We start from the raw sequence: 24,850 nt of genomic DNA on the forward strand, positions 1-24,850 counted from the left end.
ATCTACTGATTATTTCTTCTGGTACCGAAAATATCCAGGAAAACCACCAGAGTTCATCATCTCACACTCTGCTTCAGGAGGAGTAGTAAACAACAATAATTTAATTCCTGGATTGAAGATTAAAGTGAAGGACAAACAAATCCATATGATCATCTCCTCAGCTAAGCTGTCTGACTCTGCTGTGTACTACTGTGCTGTGAAGCCCACAGTGACAGGAAACACCAAAACTCTGTACAAAAACTCCGGTAAGAGCAAAGACAACACAATACTACACAACATCCACCAGAGGGAGTCACACACTGTTAAACTTCAGTGTATTTTATGAGCCAGTCTGGATTCTTTTCACTCATGAAACACAGTTGTGATGAAGACTTGAAGAAATGAAACTAATTCAACATCTGAGTCTCCTCCTACTGACTGCAGAGGTGGCTTCATCACAGAGAACTGTTTGATTCCAGCTGTGAACATCAGACCAAACAACTCACAAAACTTCTTCATCCTGAACATTCAAAAACAGCATTTCACCTCTGCAGACATGGAAACACTCACTGCAATTCTGTTCTGCTTCACTCTCATAGGTACGTATGTTTTTGATTATAAATCCTGAAATACAAAGACATTTTCAAAGTTTTACAGATCCAGTTCAGATTTTAGATGGAGTTCAAAGTTACACATTTCAAAAATACAAATCTAGATGTCATCACTTTATCACTAATAAGTGTGATGTTTTTCAAATGTTAGATCTGTGAATTTGGAACAGAAGTGTAAATATAACATGTTGTTTTCCTCACTAGGTAACACGATGGAAGATGATATTACTGCCAGCAGTGCTGAAGTTTTTTCATCAGAGGGCCCTAATGTTACTCTGTCCTGTACCTATTCAGTTAAAGCTGATAATCTCCAGTGGTATCGACAGGATCCTGGATCAGCTCCTCAGTTCCTTCTCCTGATCACTGATACTAAACCACCTTCAGTAGTGGAAGCAAAACCTTCTCACCCTCGACTGAAAGCTACACTGAATGAGGAGAGAAATCAAGTTGATCTTCAGATTTCCTCTGCTGAGGTGTCAAACTCTGCTGTGTACTACTGTGCTGTGAGGCCCACAGTGACAGGAAACACCAAAACTCTGTACAAAACCTTTAGAGCAAAGACAACACAATACTCCACAACATACACCATCCACACTGTTAAACCTTAATCTGATATAGTCTGGAATTCCTTTACCTTAGAATAGTAACTGAAAGAAGTGAAAATACAGAGATACAAGTGGACGGAGAGACTCAGGGAGGAGCTGAGCTGTTACTGAACTATAGAAGAGAGAGGAACTTCTACATTCAACAGAGTTCAATATACAAACCATCAACATTACCTTTATTCTACATGCTGTCACTGCAGCAATGCGTGTTTCCTCTGCTGTTTCTCTCCATCCTCACAGGTATGCTAGATGATGCAGCAAAATTTTATTCTAATAACATCTGAATGTTAATAATGTATTAAGTCTTTTATAACATGTAATAACAGAGTTATGTCTTCCTTTAGGTGGCAGTTTTGAAGAACTCACTCCAGTTGAGAAAGAAGAACAGTTTAGAAGGCAGCTCTGTCCTACAACTACTTGGAATTGTCACCTAGTGATTATTTCTTCTGGTACCGACAATATCCAGGAAAACCACCAGAGTTCATCATCTCCCACTATGCATCAGGAGAAGTAGGAAATATTGTAATCCCTGGACTGACGATTATGATTAATATGGAGGACAAACAAATCCATATGAACATCTCAGCTAAGGTGTCTGACTCTGCTGTGTACTACTGTGCTTTGAGGCCCACAGTGACAGGAAACACCAAAACTCTGTACAAAAACCTTTGGAGCAAAGACTTTGGGGTTCGATTGTGCCAAAATTAAGTCGACATGCAATCTGTCTATGCTGTGTGTCGTCTTCCATGTCTATGTGTCTATTCACTGTTTATGTCCATGTCTGTCTGTCTATGCTATGTGTCTTCTTCCATGTCTATGTGTCTATTCACTGTTTATGTCCATGTCTGTCTGTCTATGCTATGTGTCTTCTTCCATGTCTATGTGTCTATTAACTGTCTATGTTCCGCGGATTGCCCACATGACTCAACTTTTGTCTGTGTCAACTCAACTTACTCCTGTCGTCTGTCCTTGTTTCTATGCGGCCGCGTGCGCGGCGTTGTCACTGTCGTTGATTTATGTTGTTTCACTCTGTCGTTAGCAAGAGCTAACGTTAGCTAGCAAGAGTTCCGGCAGTTGATTACCGGCAATCCCAGCATGCACCAGTTAATATCAAAACACTGCCATCGGAGCTGAGCCAGAGTTAGCTAGCTATGTTACTAGCTAGTTGTACCTATTGTATATAGCTAGCTAGAAAAATAGATAATTTATTGATCCCAAGGGGAAATAATTTGCTGCCTATTTCAATAACGCCTTGATTCAGCATGGTGGATAGCTGCTCTGCCGGGATACCAGAATCATCGGAAATAAAAAAGATAATGGATAGCATTATTATATTCTTATACTGCACTATCAATTTTATTCTTGTTTTAATTTGTTTATTAATGTTTTAAAATTGTTTTAATTGTTTTCTAACTGCTCTTTAATGTTTTATGTAAAGCACTTTGAATTGCCCTGTTGCTGAAATGTGCTATACAAATAAAGCTGCCTTGCCTTGCCTTGCCTTACTAAATGAACACGGTCATTAGTAGTGAATATGTTTGTAAACCAGTAAGGATATTAACCTTTTTATCATTGTTTTGTAGACTCATCTAATAATAATACATTTTATTTATATAGCATACAGTAAAATATATAGCACATTAAAAAAGATAAGCAATAAAACCCAACATATAAAACAAGCATAATAAAAAGCAATTAAAAACAATAAAACCAGTAACTATCAGGTGAGAAATGTAAGACTATAGTATGTGGAAAGCTAATCTGAAGAGGTGTGTTTTGATAAGTGTTTTGAATGTGTCACGGGGTGTACAGATACGGATGTGTATGGGTAGGGAGTTCCAGAGGGAGGGGCTGCAATGGTGAAAGCTCTGTCCCACCAGGTATGGTGCTTGGTCCTGAGTGGTGGGGGAAAGGAGGTTAGTGTCAGAGGAGCCGGAGGTTACGAGGAGACTGTGGCGGTGAACGCAGGTCTGTGAGGAAGGAGCCTGGTTATGGAGGGCTTTGTGGGTGAGGAGGACTTTAAACTGGATGTGTGTGTGTGGAAACAGGGAGCCAGTGGAGGCTCTGAAGGACGGGAGTGATGTGATCACAGGAATGGGTGTGGTTGAGAAGACAGGCAGCAGAGTTTTTGGATGTATTCCATTCTCATTCAGTGCAGTTGTATTCATTTCGTCATTTTCATGGGGAAAAGGCAGAATATTTTAATTTTCAAGTTCTTTGTTGATGTTAGATTCCTTCAACTGGTCTGCAGTAGGATGCTTGCTGTTGTCTTGAGGACAATCTGTTTGATCCATTACTGCTGCAGCTGATGGCTTTGCTTTGTTTGTTCTTATGTTGACTACATCTAACCTCATTCTTCTTTTCTCTTCTCCGGGGATGGAACATGATTGAAGATTGAAGGAACGTGATACGTGACAGAGGGTTGTCAATCTTTTTCCCTGAAACGTAAGTACATAGAAACAACATCAGAATCAGCTTTATTGGCCAGGTTTGAGTAAACAAACCAAGGAATTTGACTCTGGTTAATCTTTGCTCTAAAGTACAACACTAACTTAACATATAAAGAATAAAAACAGAGGACAGTAGGCTAAGAAGTATAAAAAATACTCTTAAGTGTACAGTATAAAAACACAATAGAACTTAAAATATACAAAAGAGAGGGAAGGAATAGTGCAATATCAGATTTTAGAATTGAAATCTGAATACAGTGCTTCTTTTAGGTTAGCTAACATTAGCCTTTGTAATCCACACAAAATCCATGCCATACTGCATAGGTAGAACATCCCCTTTCGTAATGTTGAACGAGAGTATGTGAAAATCCAAAAACAATTAAAAACTATATTCCTGCTTTTTGAAATATTTTTGCCCTTTGAAATGTATTTGTATTAATCCAAAAGACAGCTAAAACTATACTTCTGCTTTTGAAATGTATCAGCTCAAGAACAGTGGAGACTGTGCTTCTGCTTTTGACATGAGTTAACCCAAAAACAGCTAAAATATATTTTTGCTCTTGAAACTATAATACTGCCTTTGATTTTGGTTTATGAGTGCTAATGTGCCTTTAGAAATATAATCATGCTAAGTTTTTGTGTTACTGATATTACTATAAACATGCTTAGAGACATTTTAGTGTGAGTTACTGTGTAAAGCTGCCTATTTGACCCTGCAGTCGTGAAGAGGAAGTGTCTGCAAGAGGCTTCAGATGCATAAGTGGCTTTGTGTAACTGTCTGTCTGAACCTGCACAGCTGGAAAGAGGAAGTGCTGTTGGGGCCTTGTATACATACACTTGAGGGGTTAGGCTCTGGATGCACAGAGGGGTGAAAGAGGTTACTGCATTGACCTAGTGATGAACCGATCCGTTAGATTCTATGTTAGATAGCAACATTCATATGTATAAAGGAAATATCGTCATATGAGATGGTTTTACGTATATCCAACCTGATTCTTGCTTTAAGACTGTATTACCATGTAAGGTCATATAAAGTGGTTGATCACCCCAAGCTGCATCTATGAAGGGAGGGGATGAATTGTGTATAAAAAGAGAAGCTTTGCAAGTCAAAGGGCCTCTTTTTTAGGGCAGCACCAGACTCCTCGTGCTCTCAGCACAGGGGTTCAGTACCTCCCTGGATGGCCAGGAAAAAAGGGCCGAGAGGCACCTCCCTGGGGGACCAAGAAAGAGCAAGCGCTCGCCTGCCGCTCGATCCCTTGGTTTGCTTTTCTGTTTTTGACCAAGACTCTGTCTTAGAGTAAATTTTGAGTGACTGAACTCTGTTCATTTTTCATTTATTTTGTTTGCTTGTTAACTTTTTGCTTTTTATAAAAAAAATAATAAAACCACCTGTGTTCGTCTTGAGCAAGGTGACCCAAAAGCTCCTGTGAGTCTTTTTTTGCTCTTTTAGAAGACTCTTTTTTCCTTTTTTTTTTTTTTTTTTTTTTTGCGTTTGCGGGCGGGGCCGCGGCCGCCGCGGGCGCTTTTCTTTTTTACTTTTTTTTTTTTTTGGGGGCCCCCAAAAAGCGGGGCCTTCTTTATTTAACAGTCGTTGCAGCCACCCGGGGACCCGACCGACAAGCAGACCTTTGATCCTCCAGCCGCGGGGAAACCTCTGTGACCAAGGCAGAAGTGGCTGTCTGAGTGTGAGTAATCAAGTGTAATTGTTTGGTTATAAAGATCTTCTGTGTGCTGTGTATTTCACATCACGGGGGACGTCTAGGTTGTCAATCGAAAGCCTCTTGTTTCGTCATCGGGTTTCCACTGTAGCGAGATCCCCGCCAGTGCGGGGTGTGTGTGTCTCTAATAAAATAATCTAAAAATCATAGGAAAGTATTTCAACTAATTCTTCTTGAACCTGTTTATAATTTTGAACATAATATTATTAAATACAGGGTGTGTGCGTCTCTTTAGAAATAATCTAAGAACCATAGAGAAGTATTTCCATTAATTCCTTTAAACCTATTAATAGTTATAATACAATATTTATAATATTTGAACCTATAATATTTTAGTACCTACAGTATTAAATATAGGGAAGTATCTGAAACAACTCCTCTAATATAGGCTTAACCATCCGCCCCGCTGACAGTATCTGTAACGCGGTAATGCGGCAGAAGAGGGCTTAGAGGGCGAGGGTTATCGGGGAGAGGGGGGTTGGCTTTAAAAGAAAAAGCGATACTATGCCTCGATAACTGTCACAGCGTTCCACATGGGGCCCATAACGTGGGGTAAAATTGCGTTAAAAACTGTGATGCTACGTATATAAAAATAACGTAGTACAGGGAGCAACAGATTAACCATTTAAAACCCACTCACACAGTGCTTAAGGACAGTAACGTAAAGCTATATAAATGGTTAGAAGAGTCAAAGCTGATTAAGACACTGATTATTATTCGCAGTGCGCTAAGAGCTGTAACGTAGAGTTATTAAAAAATTAAAAATAGCTGGAAGTGTCAAAACAGGTTAGCGTCACTGCAACCTGCGTACGACGATCAGCAGGTTCAAACGCGCTTTAGAACTAGACTTGGTAAGCGTAGCGGCGTAACTGTGCTGAAATAGTGCATAGAAGCTACAGCCCTAGGAACAGTAGGCGGACCGAGGCCTTCACTACCCGGCAAATGAAGAAGGGTCCCCGGGTTAAAGCCTGAACATTCCAATGGGTTAGGTGAAGTAATAAGAAAAAGCAACGCCGAACAGTCAATTAGACTAAAGTAGGACTCAAATCGGCAGGGGCTTTTTGTCGAAACAGTATTTCCACACGCGAGCAAATCCGGAAGTAGGCCCCGGAGCATGGCCAGCACCGCGTCTGCATTTGAGGATTCAGAGGAAGAGGGGACAGAAAGAGCCCTAGGTGATCCTCACTTAAACCTAGCTTCAGGGCTTTCCTATAGCATGGTTAAAACCGACGGACCGGTTCAATAAAATATTTCCATGGAGATATTGAAAAATGTTGTCCATTTCCTGGACAAATGAGAATGACCTCGTGGTTTAATCCAGCAAATCGGTCGCTGAACCAGCGAAGGAGGGGTAGCGAGGGCGTTAAAAACGGAGGTTCCCCAAAACATGTGACTGGGAACCCTCTGAACTATTACCAGACGGGACAGTAGTTCAACAAACAATTAGGGATAGTGGAAGTTATGGTGAAATAATCCACTGTTTCTACAGTGATAAAAATAGCCCAGATAGGCTAACATCTGCGTTCTATGATGAAAACGATGAAAAATACTTGTATAGAATAATGCAGGAAGGAGCATTGGCAGCAAAACACACAGGAAGGGTAATAACCTTATTCGGGGATGGGAGCTTCCAATACTCACAAAAAGATTGTGTGCGCGCACTAATTAGACTGCTACAGAACCACAAAAGTTGTGAGTGGGTGATATGTTGTCCAGAAGCGGTCATGGAGGAAATAGAGAAGGCTCTGGTCTGCCCGGAGCCGCTATACCCGGACCTGTTTCTACGGCCAGCTAAACACCTGCACACGCCTTGTGCAGATGTAGCAGTGCATATACCAACTAAAACCGTAATGATTGGTATGTCAAGCCGCCTAGTAGAAGGACCAAGAGATACCTCTCTAGAAGCACAAAATAGCAAACAAGCAGAAAAAAACCACTCAGCAACCCCTGGGAATGTGCCAAGTTCCTTTTTAGGACTATTGACTGCAGAACGCCAGGGGGATGCAAGATATGCAGACTCAGATACAGGCATCAGGCAAAATACAGTGGTGCTAAAAGATTGGAAATATCCTGTACATATTACCCAATTGCAGCTTAAAAAGAGACACACCCAAGATGGCAACGGTAGACCCTAGATACCATTATCTGCTGTCAGTCGACCATAGAGGAGGCCCCATGGGGGAGGACATGACGATGCTGACTGGGGTATACTTCTATATTCCTTATCCGCTCATTTGTTTAGTATTATCTGTAGGGATGTCGTCGGGTAAAACCTGGCGTAGAATGTTTTTGATATGGATTTTAGTTTGTGGTCTTGAAATTATGACATTTGTTACGGTGTGTGAACCCAGAATTGGAACAGCTGTAGGATACGCTATTGTAGTAGCTACTCCGGTCAAGCTGCCTGGCTGGGCAGCAGCGGCCTGGACAGGATATGCCTTGATTGTTTTAGCCAAAGTGGCAGAAATTTTCTATCCTGCCTTTAGTTATGCCTACATGACTGTTATCTTGGTCGGAATCTGCGGTTATTTTATAGGGGTTCTGGTTGTGATCAAACATTGCAAAACTAGGAGAATTGTAGGGGAAATATTTGTTAAAATACTTGCTGTTTTTCTTGCCCAAGAATTGTTAGGCTTATTTTTGCCGGTATACAAAGGGGTGCCAGGGTTAATGTATGGCATGTCTGTCAATGGGCGGGTTCGATGGACGAAACATTTGCATAGCCTGGTAGACATCCGAGTAGACCCACCCACACCTAGGAAGGTTCGGCGTATCTCTAGCCTAGCTGTGGTGCAGGGGGTTAGCAGGGAGATGGCAGTACGATAAAATTATGTCATTAGAGTAGATAGAGTTAAGGCCACTCTGCCCCCGGACTCAGCTTGATCTAGGAACTGGGGGGTTGAATGAGTGTCTTAATCCTTGTTTCTTTTTTAATTTTTTAATTTTTTAAATCTTTAATTTTATATTAATCTTTCTATTTTTTTTATTTCTGTGTGTTTTGCAACCGAACTGGTAAAAAAAAAAAAAAAAAATGACCGGTTACGGGGAATTTTTCAAGTAAACCTTTATTTTAATCTAGGGCGGAGTATCAGTGAGCGGTGACAGTGGAACTGATGCCGTCCTGACACTCTGTCCCATCGAAGACTTGAGCCTCGGCAGAGGGAGGGACGAACCAGAGAGTTGCAGTTCCAGAGAGCCCAGTCTCGAGTGGTCTTCAGGGCATGACATCCTGAGCCTCAAATCCAGCAGTGGAGGAGGAGGGACTTGCACCGCAGGAACCGGAGGAAGAGTCTTTCGGGAGATTGGGGAGTGAGGACTTCCCCGTTCGGGCGAGGGCATATCCTGGTGGCCCCCCCGTGGTGAGTGTGATCGGGGAGAGGCTGATGCAGGGGATGTTGCAGGTTGGATCGGAGCTGAATACTTTGAGCTCAGGGAGTCGATCCGTAATCCCAGTTTTGGAGAAGAGGAAGAGATGTGGGCTTGCATGAGCAGGAAGCAGAAAAAAGGGGAGGAAAAAGAGGATGAAGCGTGTTGGGGCACCTGGATTACTTCTGAGAGCCGGGCTTGTTGGTACCGGCCGGGAGTCCCGCCGGCACTGGCTAGGGCGCTCAACCAACTGTTGACCCGGTAGCAGGTGTGTCAGTCATGGCTCTGCGTCCCCGCGCTGTTCCTTGCCCACTTTTTTAATGCCGACTGTCTCTGAGCCCCTCCCCGGCCTGCCTCTCCTGTGAGTCCACCACTGCATGCTGCTACTGGTGACCTGCCAATGCCGACTGTTTCCGAGTCTCCTCCCCGGCCTGCTTCTCCTGTGTGTCCGCCACTGCATGCTGCTACAGGTGACCTGGTGCCGATGTGCTGCTGGAATGATGGATACTGCAAACCTGGTGATGCCGACTGATGCTGAGGTGACGTCTTCTTGTGCTGAGGATCATGGGGCCAGCGTGGTGGCCAATCCGAGCAACAAAAGAGGAAGAGTGAACATGGCCATGTTCGCACTGCGATCCCGGACGGGGTGACCAGAGGTACTCAGACTGATCCTGTCTTGATCTCTGCTTACCCCGGGGCCCATGATTCAAATGGGCCCTTTTTTAAGATTTTTCGGTGTAGGTTGATATATGGACGGTTGAAGAGAACGAAGATTCACCCTCAATCCACTGGAAACCCGGGCGTGTGGAAACTGTTCACACATATCAGGCCTGGGTGTTTTCGAGACTCATGGTTGGTGGCCCCGAGCCAGGAAAACAGAATGTCCTATGTTGTAGGGGCCACGCTCCTGAGATCTGTGGAAGCTGCTTCTTTTGATAACGACGCTGGCTATATCCCTGTGCGGAAGGACTGGTATATATCTCCCGGGACCAACAAGCAGTTCCTGGTGTTATCAGACTATGGTGGGAACATGCAGGTAAATTTATCCTGGATAGAAGCACGCTCTGAACATTGCCTTTTGTGTTTTTGTATTTTCATGGGAGGGTGTTGAGCGAGTATGTGAAAATCAAAAACAATTAAAAACTATATTCCTGCTTTTTGAAATATTTTTGCCCTTTGAAATGTATTTGTATTAATCCAAAAGACAGCTAAAACTATACTTCTGCTTTTGAAATGTATCAGCTCAAGAACAGTGGAGACTGTGCTTCTGCTTTTGACATGAGTTAACCCAAAAACAGCTAAAATATATTTTTGCTCTTGAAACTATAATACTGCCTTTGATTTTGGTTTATGAGTGCTAATGTGCCTTTAGAAATATAATCATGCTACGTTTTTGTGTTACTGATATTACTATAAACATGCTTAGAGACATTTTAGTGTGAGTTACTGTGTAAAGCTGCCTATTTGACCCCGCAGTCGTGAAGAGGAAGTGTCTGCAAGAGGCTTCAGATGCATAAGTGGCTTTGTGTAACTGTCTGTCTGAACCTGCACAGCTGGAAAGAGGAAGTGCTGTTGGGGCCTTGTATACATACACTTGAGGGGTTAGGCTCTGGATGCACAGAGGGGTGAAAGAGGTTACTGCATTGACCTAGTGATGAACCGATCCGTTAGATTCTATGTTAGATAGCAACATTCATATGTATAAAGGAAATATCGTCATATGAGATGGTTTTACGTATATCCAACCTGATTCTTGCTTTAAGACTGTATTACCATGTAAGGTCATATAAAGTGGTTGATCACCCCAAGCTGCATCTATGAAGGGAGGGGGATGAATTGTGTATAAAAAAAGAAGCTTTGCAAGTCAAAGGGCCTCTTTTTTAGGGCAGCACCAGACTCCTCGTGCTCTCAGCACAGGGGTTCAGTACCTCCCTGGATGGCCAGGAAAAGGGCCGAGAGAGCCTCCCTGGGGGACCAAAAAAAGAAGCTTCGCCAGCCCGCTCGATCCCTTGGGTTCGTTTTCTGTTTTGACCAAGACTCTGTCTTAGAGTAAATTTGAGTGACTGAACTCTGTTCATTTTTCATTTATTTTGTTTGCTTGTTAACTTTTTGCTTTTTTATAAAAAAATAATAAAACCACCTGTGTTCGTCTTGAGCAAGGTGACCCAAAAGCTCCTGTGAGTCTTTTTTGCTCTTTTGAAGACTCCTTTCCTTTTTTCCTTTTTCTTCCCTTTTGCCATTTGCCTGAGTGACCGGGGACCCCCTCCAAAGGAGAAGTGGGGGCCTCCTCTTGCCGAGCGGTTTGCAGCCACCCGGGGACACGACCTGACAAGCAGACCTTTGATCCTCCAGGCCGGCCGGAAACCTCTGTGACCAAGGCAGAAGTGGCTGTCTGGTGTGAGTAATCGAGTGTAATTGTTTGGTTATAAAGATCTTCTGTGTGCTGTGTATTTCACATAACGGGGGACGTCTAGGTTGTCAATCGAAAGCCTCTTGTCTCGTCATCGGGTTTCCACTGTAGCGAATCCCGCCAGTCGCGGGGGTGTGTGTGTCTCTCTAAAAATAATCTAAAAATCATAGGAAAGTATTTCAACTAATTCTTCTTGAACCTGTTTATAATTTTGAACATAATATTATTAAATACAGGGTGGTCGTCTCTTTAGAAATAATCTAAGAACCATAGAGAAGTATTTCCATTAATTCCTTTAAACCTATTAATAGTTATAATACAATATTTATAATATTTGAACCTATAATATTTTAATACCTACAGTATTAAATATAGGGAAGTATCTGAAACAACTCCTCTAATATAGGCTTAACCATCCGCCCCGCTGACAGTATCTGTAACGGCTGTCGACGGAAGAGGGCTTAGAGGGCGAGGGTTATCGGGGAGAGGGGGTTGGCTTTAAAAGAAAAAGCGATACTATGCCTCGATAACTGTCACATCGTTCCACAGTAATAACTAATGGTTGTGGCTAGAAAGGAAAGGAACATAGCTAGCTAGCTGTATCCTTACTAGCCTCAACCATTAGAAGCAATTATAGCCTGTTTGGTAGCTAACGTTAGCTAGCTACATGAATAAGATATTTCTGTTACGTTACCTGATATGAAGTGGTCACAGCATAACCGAAATCCATTGTTTGTGGGATCCCATCGCTCCAGTTTGGTTCTGTCTCGCTGCTAGCACGTGTTATGGAAGCAATCCATTTACTTCTTCTCTTGGGATCTTTAGCTAGGAATCCTATAAAATGCTATCCATTATCTTTTTTCCGATGGTTCTGGCATCCGGCGGCACGCAGCTATCCCCCATGCTGAATCAAGGCGTTTTGCGAAATAGGCAGCAAATTATTTCCCCTTGGAATCAATAAATTATCTATTTATCTAGCCAGATAGCTATCTACAATGGGTACAACTAGCAAGTAACGTAGCTAGCTAACTCTGGCTCAGCTTCGATGGCAGTGTTTTGATATTGACTGGTGCATGCTGGGATCGCGTGACATCAACTGCCAGAACTCTTGCTAGCTAATGTTAGCGCGCGCTAACGACAGAGTGACATGACGCGCAGCAATGACACAAAGCAACAAAACGAAACAAAGAAGACGACGCGACGCGCCACACGCATAGCAACGACCGCATAGCAACGACGCATAGCAACGCCAGCGACCGCAAGCGGCGCATAGCAAGCGACGCATAAGCAGCGACAGAGTGAAACAACACATAGTCATGACACATGCAGCATTGACACAGCAAGACGACACAGTCAAACCGCAAGGACAGACGACAGGAGTAAGTTGAGTTGACACAGACAAAAGTTGAGTCATGTGGGCAATCACATACACATAGACAGTTAATTGACACATAGACATGGAAGACAACATAGCATAGACAGACAGACAAAGACATATACAGTTAATAGACACATAGACATGGAAGACGACACAAAGCATAGACAGATAGCATGTCGACTTAATTTTGGCACAAAAGGAACCCCATAGTTTCTGTCACTTTCTGTTCAGCCTGAAGGCCGCTGGAATCAGCTGGAAACTGTCCGACTTGAGAGCGGACTTTTGTCACCGCCCCGGCTGCTGCCGCCTGCTCTTTTCTACTTTACAGGCGAGGAGCAGTTCATCTCGAACGAGCCTACAGACAAGCTGCTGGAAGACTTTTTTCTAGACTGTTGTACTGAAGATTGTACCTCCACTAGAGGGAGACATTATCAAGTAGGCGGTGTACTACTTCTGCACTGTGTTCAACCATTCAGTCAATAATAAGTGCTGCTGTGAAGAGAACAATTCTCAGACTGAATGTTGAACATCAGCTAGTTTCTCCTGTTGATTTAAACCTTGTTGTAGAAATGGAACATTGGCTGTGGATTATTTTTGCTGCTCTTTTCTTTGGTAAGATACAAACAACAACATGGTTTTAGTATTTTCTAAAGATTTATATAAACTGCAGAAATGAAAACCTTTATTTTAATAACATCTGAATTTTATAAACTGTTCAGAAATCTCTAAATAGTTCAGCTGTTACTGTCCAGTCTAATGACTTCATTTTCACCACTTTTTTCAGGAATAATAGCTGGAGACAAAATATATCCTGTAAGAGATGAATTCAGTAAAAGAGAAGGAGAATCTGTTAGACTCAGATGTGTGTATGAGACTAATGAAGACTACATTCACCATCACTGGTACAGACATCATTCTGACCTTAAGGCTTCAGTTTATACTCTGGAAAGGAGCAAAAGACTCCACATCTGATTATATCCCAGATGAGCGGTATCAATCCATAACAACAGAGAACTCAACTGAACTGACCATAAAGACACTAACCCTGACAGACACAGGTCTCTACTACTGTGCTCTAGAAACACAGTGATACAAAGTGTAGAAGAGGCTGTACAAAAACCTGAACACATATATCTGACTACTCTTCAAAGAGGAGGGAAGTGGTATTCAAACCACAGCTTCATATCAGATGGATTCTGATTATTCCAGTTTTATCAGAGTCCCTGTGGTTACAGCTGCTAATGTAACACTGTGGGAGGATTCACATGAGCAGCAAATCCAGATCAATGAGAAACTACTTGGTAAATCTTCTTCATACCCTGCAGACCATTATTCCAGAATGAGCTCTTTCCATTGTTCAACATCCCAAATAGGTCACTGAAAAACAAATACAACTCTTTAGTCAGCACTGTGGCCCAATAGTTAGCACTGTCCCCTCACAGTAAGAAGGTACCGGGCCTTTCTGTGTGGAGTTTGCATGTTCTCCCCTGTGTGCGGGGTTTTCTCCAGGTACTCGGTTTTCCCCACCAATAAAAAAATACCGTTCCCCTCCCTCTCTACCAAGCTAATGTGTGGTGAGCGTCTGGCATCGTAAGGCGGGTGCTACACATTGGTGGTCGTAGAGAGTCCCCTGCCCCCGGCGCGCTTTGAGTGTCTATGATAAAGTGTTTTAGTATATATATATATAGATTAGTCATTAGATTAGTCATTGGTAGTTATTATTTTCAGACATCAAAAAAATTCACTTGATGTTTATTAAATTTAATGAAAACAGAAGCTTCCCTTAACAACTCCACCATATTTGACTTTCACCTGTCATGGCTGCAGAGGACCAAAAGATTATTTCTTTACCAAGAAAACATTCTGAAAAGTGCAAAAAAGTTGCAAAATTCTCGCAGAATGTATAGCCAAATGCCTTGAGAAGACCCTCTTTTTCCTTGTGTTACCCAATCAAAACTGGATTAATGGAAGGTAGACATTATTCTCCAACACTCATTGGCTCTTTGACATAAATTCAAAGTCTTAGAATGACACGCCTGAACTGTTACCCCTAGATGCAGAGAAGGTGTTTGATTGGGTGGAATGGGACTTAAATGTTCAATGTTTTACACAGGTGGGATTTGGGGCTAATTTTATTTCATAGATTAAGGCAGTGGTCATCAATTACTTTTTTCCAAGGGCCAGAATGTTTCCAGCCAGACACTCTCAGACTTTCAAATGAAGAGAAAAAAATATATTTATGTACAATAAGCCCACCATTGTTTGATATTATTACTTTCTTACTAAATTGATGTTCTTATTTACTTGTTTCAGTGGGAATAGACTCATAAAATAACTGGAAATCCAAAATGATAATTACATAACGGTACTTAACTAGGAAAAATGATCCCAGAGTATGGCAGTTCACTGAGGAGTGATGGTTACAATCTGTGTTATGGAAACTATGTTCAGTGTCCTGATTTGTGGAAAAGGTGTCCAGGAAGAAAGGCCTGTTGTCAGGTAAAAAGAGCCTGAAGGGAAAAGTTGACATGGAAAACCCCAGTTTTAATGAAAAACGGACTGATACACATTTATCTTGCCGACTTTCAGTTTTGTTAAACCTGTGTGCCTGATTTTCAATGAAAAATGACAGATTAAGTCATATATGTTGCAGTTGTGGTTATCTAAAATACTAAAGCAAGACTAAAGTATAATTAACTTTAACTTAAAGACGAGCCCCCACTATCATCTTTGCACAAACCAGTACAGAATGCATCAGTAGATTGTTGGGGAGGTTTTTTTCCAAATCATGTTGGAGGGTCATAGAAAAATGTATTGCTGGCGAAGGGAGGGCCAAGTCTATTTTGACTAAAGATATCAAAACTCTTCTAGTAACCCCTTATTTAAAAAAAATGAACAGTCCCTTATAAGACAAGTTAAACTAGGGAAAGAAGAGAGGCACAACATGTGTTAGTTGTAAAGTTGACAGTAGGGGAATAACCCAGGGCTGTGAATGAGCCCTGTCACTGTGATCAGGTTCCTCCTTCTAATCCACCAACTTAGTGTAGTGCCGGAGCAACATAAAACCTTTCAAACCTGACAACGCCACCTCCTATTGAGGGTTAGGAGGAACCCTTTGAACCCTTACTATATTAATTAGTATGATGTGTGACCAACTCTGGGTTTTCCCCTAACAAGGACAATTTACAGGAGGCAAATATTGTACAAAAATAAGTTTGGTTTCATTACAGAGTTTAAAAGATTTCCAATTAAAATGGCAATTTGACAGAATAATAAAACAAATTAGATGGCAGATACATGTGGTCTTACTCTCCTCAAAGTAGGAAGGTCGGGTTGGCACGCCACACACCACGGAGACGGCGGGAGACAGAAAGAGAAAGAGAAGGCCACCCTAACGACAACAATGACATGCACTTATTTCTACACTTATTTACACCACCAACTAAAGTATCACGCAATATCATTACAAAATATCATGCAAGCACAACAAAAATCAAGTCATACAAAATATCCTACAAATTATCATAAAAAGCAAGTCACGACAAAATCTACAGTTTCGAGGGCTACATATGCACAACATAACAGAGTGTCACCCAGTGCAGTCTCACCAGGAGGAGGCAGTGTGTCGACACGGACCCAGCCTTGTACAGGATCAAGCTGTGAGCAAACATAAATTGAGGAGAGAAACCCATGTCAAAACATCCATAAAAAGTATATCTAAAGACCACTTGTAAATTAAACCACAAGAAAATAATCAACCAAGGCAAATAACCAAAAAGAAACAAAATGGTAAAATAACCGTAGAAAACAGTGACTGGAATGGTCCCCCTTTGAGAAAACAGACATACATTAGTGGCCAGTCACAAAGTCACAAAGTGTTTCTAGAAAGAAATATCAAAAGGCATGTACAGGTTCACTACAATTACCACCTTTTATACGTAGAGAACAAAGTGAATCTGCACCTGTTGTAAAACAGGAACCATGTCAGCTGAAAAAGATCACTTTATACAAGAAATGTTACACTAGGAAAGGAGAGAGGCACAAAATGTGTTAGGTGTAAAGTTGACAGTAGGGGGAATAACCCAGGGCTGTGAATGAGCCCTGTCACTGTGATCAGGTTCCTCCTTCTAATCCACCAACTTAGTGTTGATGAAGACTAAACAGAGAGATCACAGCCTTCTTTATACTTGCTGTAGCTCAGAGTTACTCCACACTGCAGATATGAAGCCTCTGTTCATCTCAGTGTTGCTGGCTGCTATGAGCCTTGGTATGAACACAACTCTGTTTCTTTGATATCAATCCAACATTGATATGATTCTTTAACAGCACACTGATTCTGTTTGTTGCTGTTTTACAGAATGCAGAGCACAAAAAGACAACGTGCTGCAACCAGAAGGAGATGTGACTGCTACTGAAGAAGAGGCAGTAACACTTGGCTGTCTATATAACAGCAGTACAACTAGTAATTATCTCTTCTGGTACAAACAGGATGGAAACAACAGCCCCAAATTCATTCTGAGCCGCTTTCAAGGGGATGAAGGGAACACACCAGACGAGTTCAAGGAGAGACTTTCATCTACACTGAATTCCAAGTTAAAATCAGTTCCTCTGAAGATCCAGAAGCTTCAGCTGTCTGACTCTGCTGTGTACTACTGTGCTCTGAGGCCCACAGTGACAGGAAACACCAAAACTCTGTACACAAACCTTTGGAGCAAAGACAACACAATACTCCACAACGTCCACCAGAGGGAGTCACACACTGTTAAATATAAATATTTTTCATCATGTAGTCTTGAATCACTTTACCTTAGTAGTTTAACTGAGAGAAGTTAAAATACAGAGCTACGAGGAGACGGAGAGACTCAGGGAGGAGCTGAGCTGTTACTGAACTATAGAAGAGAGAGGAACTTCTATATTCAACAGAGTTCAATACACAAACTATCAACATTACCTTTATTCAACATGCTGTCACTGCAGCATTGTGTGTGTTCTCTGATGTTTTTTTCCATCCTCACAGGCATGTTACATTATACAGCATGAAAAAGTTATATTCTAATAACATATGAATGGGAAACATGTATTAAGTCTTTTACAACATGAAATAACGGTTATCTCTTCCTTTAGGTGTCAGTTTTGAAGAACTCACTCCAGTCCAGAAAGAAGAGAACAGTTTAGAAGACGGCTCTGTTATTCTGTCCTACAAATATTTGGAAATGTCATTGGGTGATTATTTCTTCTGGTACCGACAATATCCAGGAAAACCACCAGAGTTCCTCATCTCCAACTCTGCTTTAGGAAAAGAAGGAATCAACAATAATGTAATACCTGGACTGAAGATTAAAGTGGAGGACAAACAAATCCTCATGAACATCCCCTCAGCTAAGCTGTCTGACTCTGCTGTGTACTACTGTGCTCTGAGGCCCACAGTGACAGGAAACACCAAAACTCTGTACAAAAACCTTTGGAGCAAAGACAACACAATACTCCACAACATCCACCAGAGGGAGTCTCACACTGTTGAACTTCAGGAAAATCACAAAGTGTTGATAGATCCCCAACAGACGATAACGAGGAAGGACCAATGATGAGAAGGCCCAGATCCATCAGAGTATCAATGCTCTTCCTCTCTCTCCTCCCCTCTCACTGCAGACATGAAACACTGGCTGACTAACATCCTGATTCTGACTCTCTGGCTAGGTAACTATTTATAATACTGATTGTTCTCCTTTAATCAATCATATGTATTAATGCATCTCTTCATCTGCATGTTCCCTTCTTCCCCAGAGTGTAAAGGAGAAGACAGAGTGACCCAGCCTACAGGAGATGTCATTACTACTGAAGGAGAGACAGTTACTCTTGACTGTACATTTGAGACCAGTAGCACATATCCCACTTTGTTCTGGTACAAACAAGAAGTCAATGATTTCCCAAAGTATATGCTTAAGCGTTACTCAAACACAAAAGATAATGCTCCAGAGTTCCACATCTACAGATTTGATGCTACAATCAACCAGACATCAGTTCCTCTGAAGATCCAGAAGCTTCAGCTGTCTGACTCTGCTGTGTACTACTGTGCTCTGAGGCCCACAGTGACAGGAAACACCAAAACTCTGTACAAAACCTTTAGAACAAAAACAACACAATACTCCACAACATCCACCAGAGGGAGTCACACACTGTTAAACTTCAAGACAATCACAAATTGTTGAGAGTTCCTCAACAGACGATAACGAGGAAGGACCAATGATGAGAAGGCCCAGATCCATCAGAGTATCAATGCTCTTCCTCTCTCTCCTCCCCTCTCACTGCAGACATGAAACACTGGCTGACTAACATCCTGATTCTGACTCTCTGGCTAGGTAACTATTTATAATACTGATTGTTCTCCTTTAATCAATCATATGTATTAATGCATCTCTTCATCTGCATGTTCTCTTCTTCCCCAGAGTGTAAAGGAGAAGACAGAGTGACCCAGCCAAAAAGAGATGTCATTACTACTGAAGGAGAGACAGTTACTCTTGGCTGTACATTTGAGACCAGTGTCACGTTTCCCTATTTATTCTGGTACAAACAAGAAGGAAATGATTACCCAAAGATGATGCTGCAACGTGTAAAAACTGATATTTCTAAAGAGCAAGAGAGAGTTGATGCCACAATCAAGAATAAGTCCTTTCCTCTGAAGATCCAGAAGCTTCAGCTGTCTGACTCTGCTGTGTACTACTGTGCTCTGCAGCCCACAGTGACAGGAAACACCAAAACTCTGTACAAAAACCTTTGGAGCAAAGACAACACAATACTCCACAACATCCACCAGAGGGAGTCACATACTGATAAACTACAATATTTTTCATGATGGAGTCTAGAATCACTTTACGGAGAGACTCAGGGAGGAGCTAAGCTGTTACTGAACTATAGAAGAGAGAGGAACTTCTATATTCAACAGAGATCAATACACAAACCATCAACATTACCTTTATTCAACATGCTGTCACTGCAGCATTGTTTGTTTTCTCTGATCTTTCTCTCCATTCTAACAGGTATGTTAGATTATACAGCATGAAAAAGTTATATTCCAATAATATCTGCATGTGAGTTATTTCAGCATTGTACAACACAAAATAACAGAGTTATCTCTTCCTTTAGGTGTCAGCTGTGAAGAACTCACTCCAGTCCAGAAAGAAGAGAACAGTTTAGAAGGCAGCTCTGTTACTCTGTCCTACAGATACTCCAAAGGTTCTGCTGATTCTTTTTTCTGGTATCGACAATATTCAGGAAAGCCACCAGAGTTCCTCATCTCTCATCTGGAATCAGGAGAAATAATGCAAAATACAACCTCTGGACTGTCTGTTTATGTAAGTAAGGATAAAACCCAAATGTATCTTCAGATCTCCTCTGCTGCAGTGACAGACTCTGCTCTGTACTACTGTGCTGTGAGGCCCACAGTGACAGCAAACCCACAGTCTCTGTACAAAAACACAAGCTGACACACTGACAAGCTGCTGGAAGAATTTTTTTTCTACACTGCTGTACTGAACTTTGTACCTCCACTAGAGGGCGACATTATCAAGTAGGAGGTGCGCTACTTCTACTGCACTACTGTGTTCAACCATTCAGTCAATAATAAGTGCTGCTGTGAAGAGAACAATTCTCAGACTGAATGTTGAACATCAGCTAGTTTCTCCTGTTGATTTAAACCTTGTTGTAGAGATGGAACATTGGCTGTGGATTATTTTTGCTGCTCTTTTCTTTGGTAAGATACAAAGAACAACATGGTTTTATTATCTTCTAAAGATTTATATGAACTTACAAAATAAGTTTAACTGTTTCTGTCCAGAGAAACATTGCACAGCTGGCATTTTCCACTGTCTTCTCCTCTCAACCTCATGAACAATGTTAGTCTAATGACTTCATTTTCTCTACTTTTTCAGGACTAATAGCTGGAGACAAAATCTCTCCTGTAGGAGATGAAGTCAGTAAAAGAGAAGGAGAATCTGTTACACTCAGATGTGAATTTGAGACAACATCAAATGATCCTGAACTCCTGAAATATATTAATCTCCACTGGTACAGACCTCATTCTGACCTTCAGGCACCTCAGTTTATACTCTGGAGAGGAGCAACAGGCACACCCGAATATATCCCAGATAAGCGATATGAATCCAAAATACCAGGAAAAACAACTGAACTGACCATAAAGAGACTAACCCTGGCAGACACAGGTCTCTACTACTGTGCTCTAGAAACACAGTGATATAAAGTGTAGAAGAGGATCTATAAAAACCTGAACACAGATATCTGACTACTCTTCAAAGAGGAGGGAAGTGGTATTCAAACCACAGCTTCATATCAGATGGATTCTGATTATTCCAGTTTTATCAGAGTCCCTGTGGTTACAGCTGCTAATGTAACACTGTGGGAGGATTCACATGAGCAGCAAATCCACATCAATGACAAACCAACTGTATGATGGTTCAAACACAAGACACCATGACAACAAATACATGGACACTGACTTACCTACTAAATCCTCCTCATACCCTGTGGGACATTAGGCCACAATGATCTCCTTCCATTGTTCAACATGTTGAGCTGCATCCTAAATAGACACTGAAACATTAACTAATACAACTCCGAAATCAGAAGAACTCAGTAGAATCACATTTTTACCGCCAAAGATTTTACTAACTTAAGAATTTCATGAAAAGAAAAGCTTCCCCGACAACTCTTTGAATTTGACCTCAAACGGCTGCAGAGGACCAAAAGATACTAAACTGTCACTTCATATTCAAGAAACATTCTGAAAAGAGCTTAACATGTAACATGTTGAAATATTAAGTCTCAGTTTACTTTCAGACTTTCTAGAAAGAAATATGGGTGTTTTCACAACAATAGTCCGAACCAAGGTCCGGACCAAGTTTCATGTTTTTGTTACATTGTATATATTTGATCCGGTAAGTTTTGGTTTCACACTGCAGTTGTGCAAGCGCACTAAAGATCTATATGTGACAAAACTACGTCCTGTCGTCATCACATATGTGAGCTGCGTCTCCAGATACTTATAATTGATTGGTTTGTAGTAGGGATGCACCGAGTTCGGGTTCGGCCGAACTTTGGGCTTTTTGACAGAGTTCGGGCACTATCAAACTTTAGAATTTCTTACACCGAACCAAACGCTTCCAACGAGAAGTAACAAGAGGCGAAATTCGAGAAAAAGAGGCGAACGTTGTGTTGAGTTTCTGCTCTTGTAAAAGAGTATAGAAGTAACAAGAGGCGGAACTCAATAGAACGTTCCATTGCAACAAACGCACCCATGACCGAACTGCAGCTCCGCCATCTTGGATTGAACGCTCTTGTTACTTCTATACTTTTTGTAGAGTTACGCTTGCACTTCGTACACTATGCTGGTCGACATAATGATGGCGCATTAGGTGGAATGTTCAATATAGCAGGCGTTGAGAAAGTGAAAATGGAACTTGTGCAGTACTTTCAGTCAAAGGAAGGCCATTCAAGTCCAGTTACATGTTCAATTTGCAATGCCGATTTGTCTCGTGGGGGAAAGGGCCCTAAACAATACACAACATCGCCGCTGTTAAGACATTTGCATATGAGTTGTGCATGAAGGAATCTACAGACAGCAGCCAAAACGCAGCAACTTCAGGTAAAAAAGGACAGTCACAGCTAAAAACAAAATTGTCACTCAGTTGGCGATAGCGATGTGCTTTCGAACGATGTGTAAAGAGCGTGTGAATTCAACAATAAGTTGTTAAATTTAACTATTTAAGAGGCTGTGGACGGTGTTTACTTCATTCATGTGTTTACTTCATTCATGTGTTTACTAATGGACTGAGGATCAGAATCAGAAAAGCTTTATTGCCAAGTACGTTTTTAACATATACAAGGAATTTGTTTTGGTGTTGTTGGTGCTCTTCACACATTCTCTATATAGAATATAAACAATATAAGTAAAGTATATGTATACAGTATGTATTACATTAAAAATAAAATATTACAAATAAAATAAAAGATAAAAGATGGGAGAAGAGTTTGGTTTGGTGTTCAGCAGAATCTTAACCAGTGGGTTTGGTATTCGGCCGAACCCCAAAAATCTGGGTTCGGTGCATCCCTAGTTTTTCAACTGACTGTTGCTCTCACCACGCTGCTCTTCCCTACGACTGCTGTTCTCTCCTACTGACCTCTCCCACTGACTCTCCCACTGACATTGCTCTCCCCACTGACTGCTGCTCTCACCTACTACTGCTCTCCCACCTACTGACTGCTGTTCTCCTACTGACTGCTGCTCTCTCCCCTTACTGCTCCCACTACTATTGCTCTCCCTACTGACTGCTGCTCTCCCTACGACTGCTGCCCCCTTACTACTATTGCTCTCCCTCACTGACTGCTGCCTCCCCTACCTGACTGCTGCCTCCCCCTACTGACTGCTGCTCTCCCCACTGACCTATTGCTCTCCTACTGACTGCTGCTCCCCTTACTGACTATTGCTCCCCCTACTGACTGCTGCTCTCCCCTACTGACTGCTGCTCTCCCTTACTGACTGCTGCTCTCCCCTACTGACTGCTGCTCTCCCCTACTGACTGCTGCTCTCCCCTACTGACTGCTGCTCTCCCCTACTGACTGCTGCTCCCCCTTACTGACTATTGCTACCCCCTACTGACTGCTGCTCTCTCCTACTGACTGCTGCTCTCTCCTACTGACTGTTGCTCTCTCCTACTGACTGCTGCTCTCTCCTACTGACTCTCCCCTACTGACTGCTGCTCTCTCCTACTGACTGCTGCTCTCTCCTACTGACTGCTGCTCTCTCCTACTGACTCTCTCCTACTGACTGCTGCTCCCCCCTACTGACTGCTGCTCTCCCCTACTGACTGCTGCTCTCTCCTACTGACTGCTGCTCTCTCCTACTGACTCTCCTACTGACTGCTGTTCTCCCCTACTGACTGCTGCTCTCTCCTACTGACTGCTGCTCTCTCCTACTGACTGCTGGTCTTCTCTACTGACTGCTGCTCTCCCCTACTGACTGCTGGTCTTCTCTACTGACTGCTGCTCTCCCCTACTGACTGCTCTCTCCTACTGACTGCTGCTCTCTCCTACTGACTGCTGGTCTTCTCTACTGACTGCTGCTCTCTCCTACTGACTGCTGCTCTCCTACTGACTGCTGCTCTCTCCTACTGACTGCTGCTCTCTCCTACTGACTGCTGCTCTCCCCTACTGACTGCTGCTCTCCCCTACTGACTGCTGCTCTCCCCTACTGACTTCTGCTCTCCCCTACTGACTGCTGCTCTCTGCTACTGACTGTTGCTCTCTCCTACTGACTGCTGCTCCCCCCTATTGACTGCTGCAACCATTCTCTGCAGTTCATTGACAATTTTAACATCTTCTGGGGCTGCAGACATCTTTTTAAAGCAGATGGAATATTCCTTAACAAGCCAGGAGTAAAGCTGTTCACCTCTAGCCTACTTTACTTTCTGCACCACACATCTGCTCCCTTGGCCAAGGACACGAGACAAGATGAACCAAAACAAGAGGAAGACACAACAACAAAGTGCGGCAGTGAGCCACCACAGCCCCCACCTGAGCAAAGATTTGACGATGGGAGACCAAAGAGCAGAGATGAGAAATCTCAACCCCCCTTCTCACCCGTGCAACACTCCTCAAGCCCCTGTGACAACCACGACAGCTATGAGGACCTCTTTAAGGATATGTCGCTCTCCCCTCTTTCCCCCATCCCCATGTTGGAATTCACTGACCAGATGAAGCAGCTGGTGAATGCTGGAACCAAGTATGCCCCCCTTCCTTCTCCCATCGTAAAACGCCAGGCACCTCTGCCCCCTCAAGGACGGCAGCTAACTCCTTCTCCCCAAACTGATAAGGATGCTTGTGTGCAAAATGCAGTAAGCATTAACTGATATGGGCCGGGTCCAGGCTGCATGCATAGTAGCACTCATGACTCTTTCCAAGACAAGCCTGGGCCCTGCGTATTAGGTTCTTCCACAATTTATGTTGTGATAGGTAATAGAAAAAGAATGGCGAATAAGCACGTAACTGCAAACTTTGCAAATTTAGCATCCATTCCTCGTCAGCCACAGTCTGTCCCAAAAAATGAAAATGCACTAACACTAGCCCTACTAAACGTTAGATCTTTGGCGGGAAAATCATTTTTAATCAATGATTTTATTATCAAGAACAATCTTGATTTTATGTTTTTAACTGAAACCTGGTTGGACCATAATAACAGTGCTGCTGTTCTCATTGAGTCAGCCCGCCCTAACTTTAGTTTTATGAGTGAGAATAGAGTGAATAAGAAAGGAGGTGGAGTCG

General features: G+C 42.3%; 1 gene segment (V, D, J or C); it reads left to right on the top strand.

Moving 5' to 3' along the window:
* Positions 1-18,101: 18,101 nt before the first annotated feature.
* On the top strand, positions 18,102-18,612 carry LOC120567898 (the record flags this gene model as incomplete). The annotated part of the segment is given in 2 exon segments: positions 18,102-18,214; positions 18,302-18,612. Coding segments are annotated over 2 exon segments (357 nt in total), but the record flags the coding sequence as incomplete, so codon positions are not given.
* Positions 18,613-24,850: the final 6,238 nt, after the last annotated feature.

This window comes from Perca fluviatilis, chromosome 11 (assembly GCF_010015445.1).
Source record: "Perca fluviatilis chromosome 11, GENO_Pfluv_1.0, whole genome shotgun sequence".
In the NCBI taxonomy this organism is placed as follows: domain Eukaryota; kingdom Metazoa; phylum Chordata; class Actinopteri; order Perciformes; family Percidae; genus Perca; species Perca fluviatilis.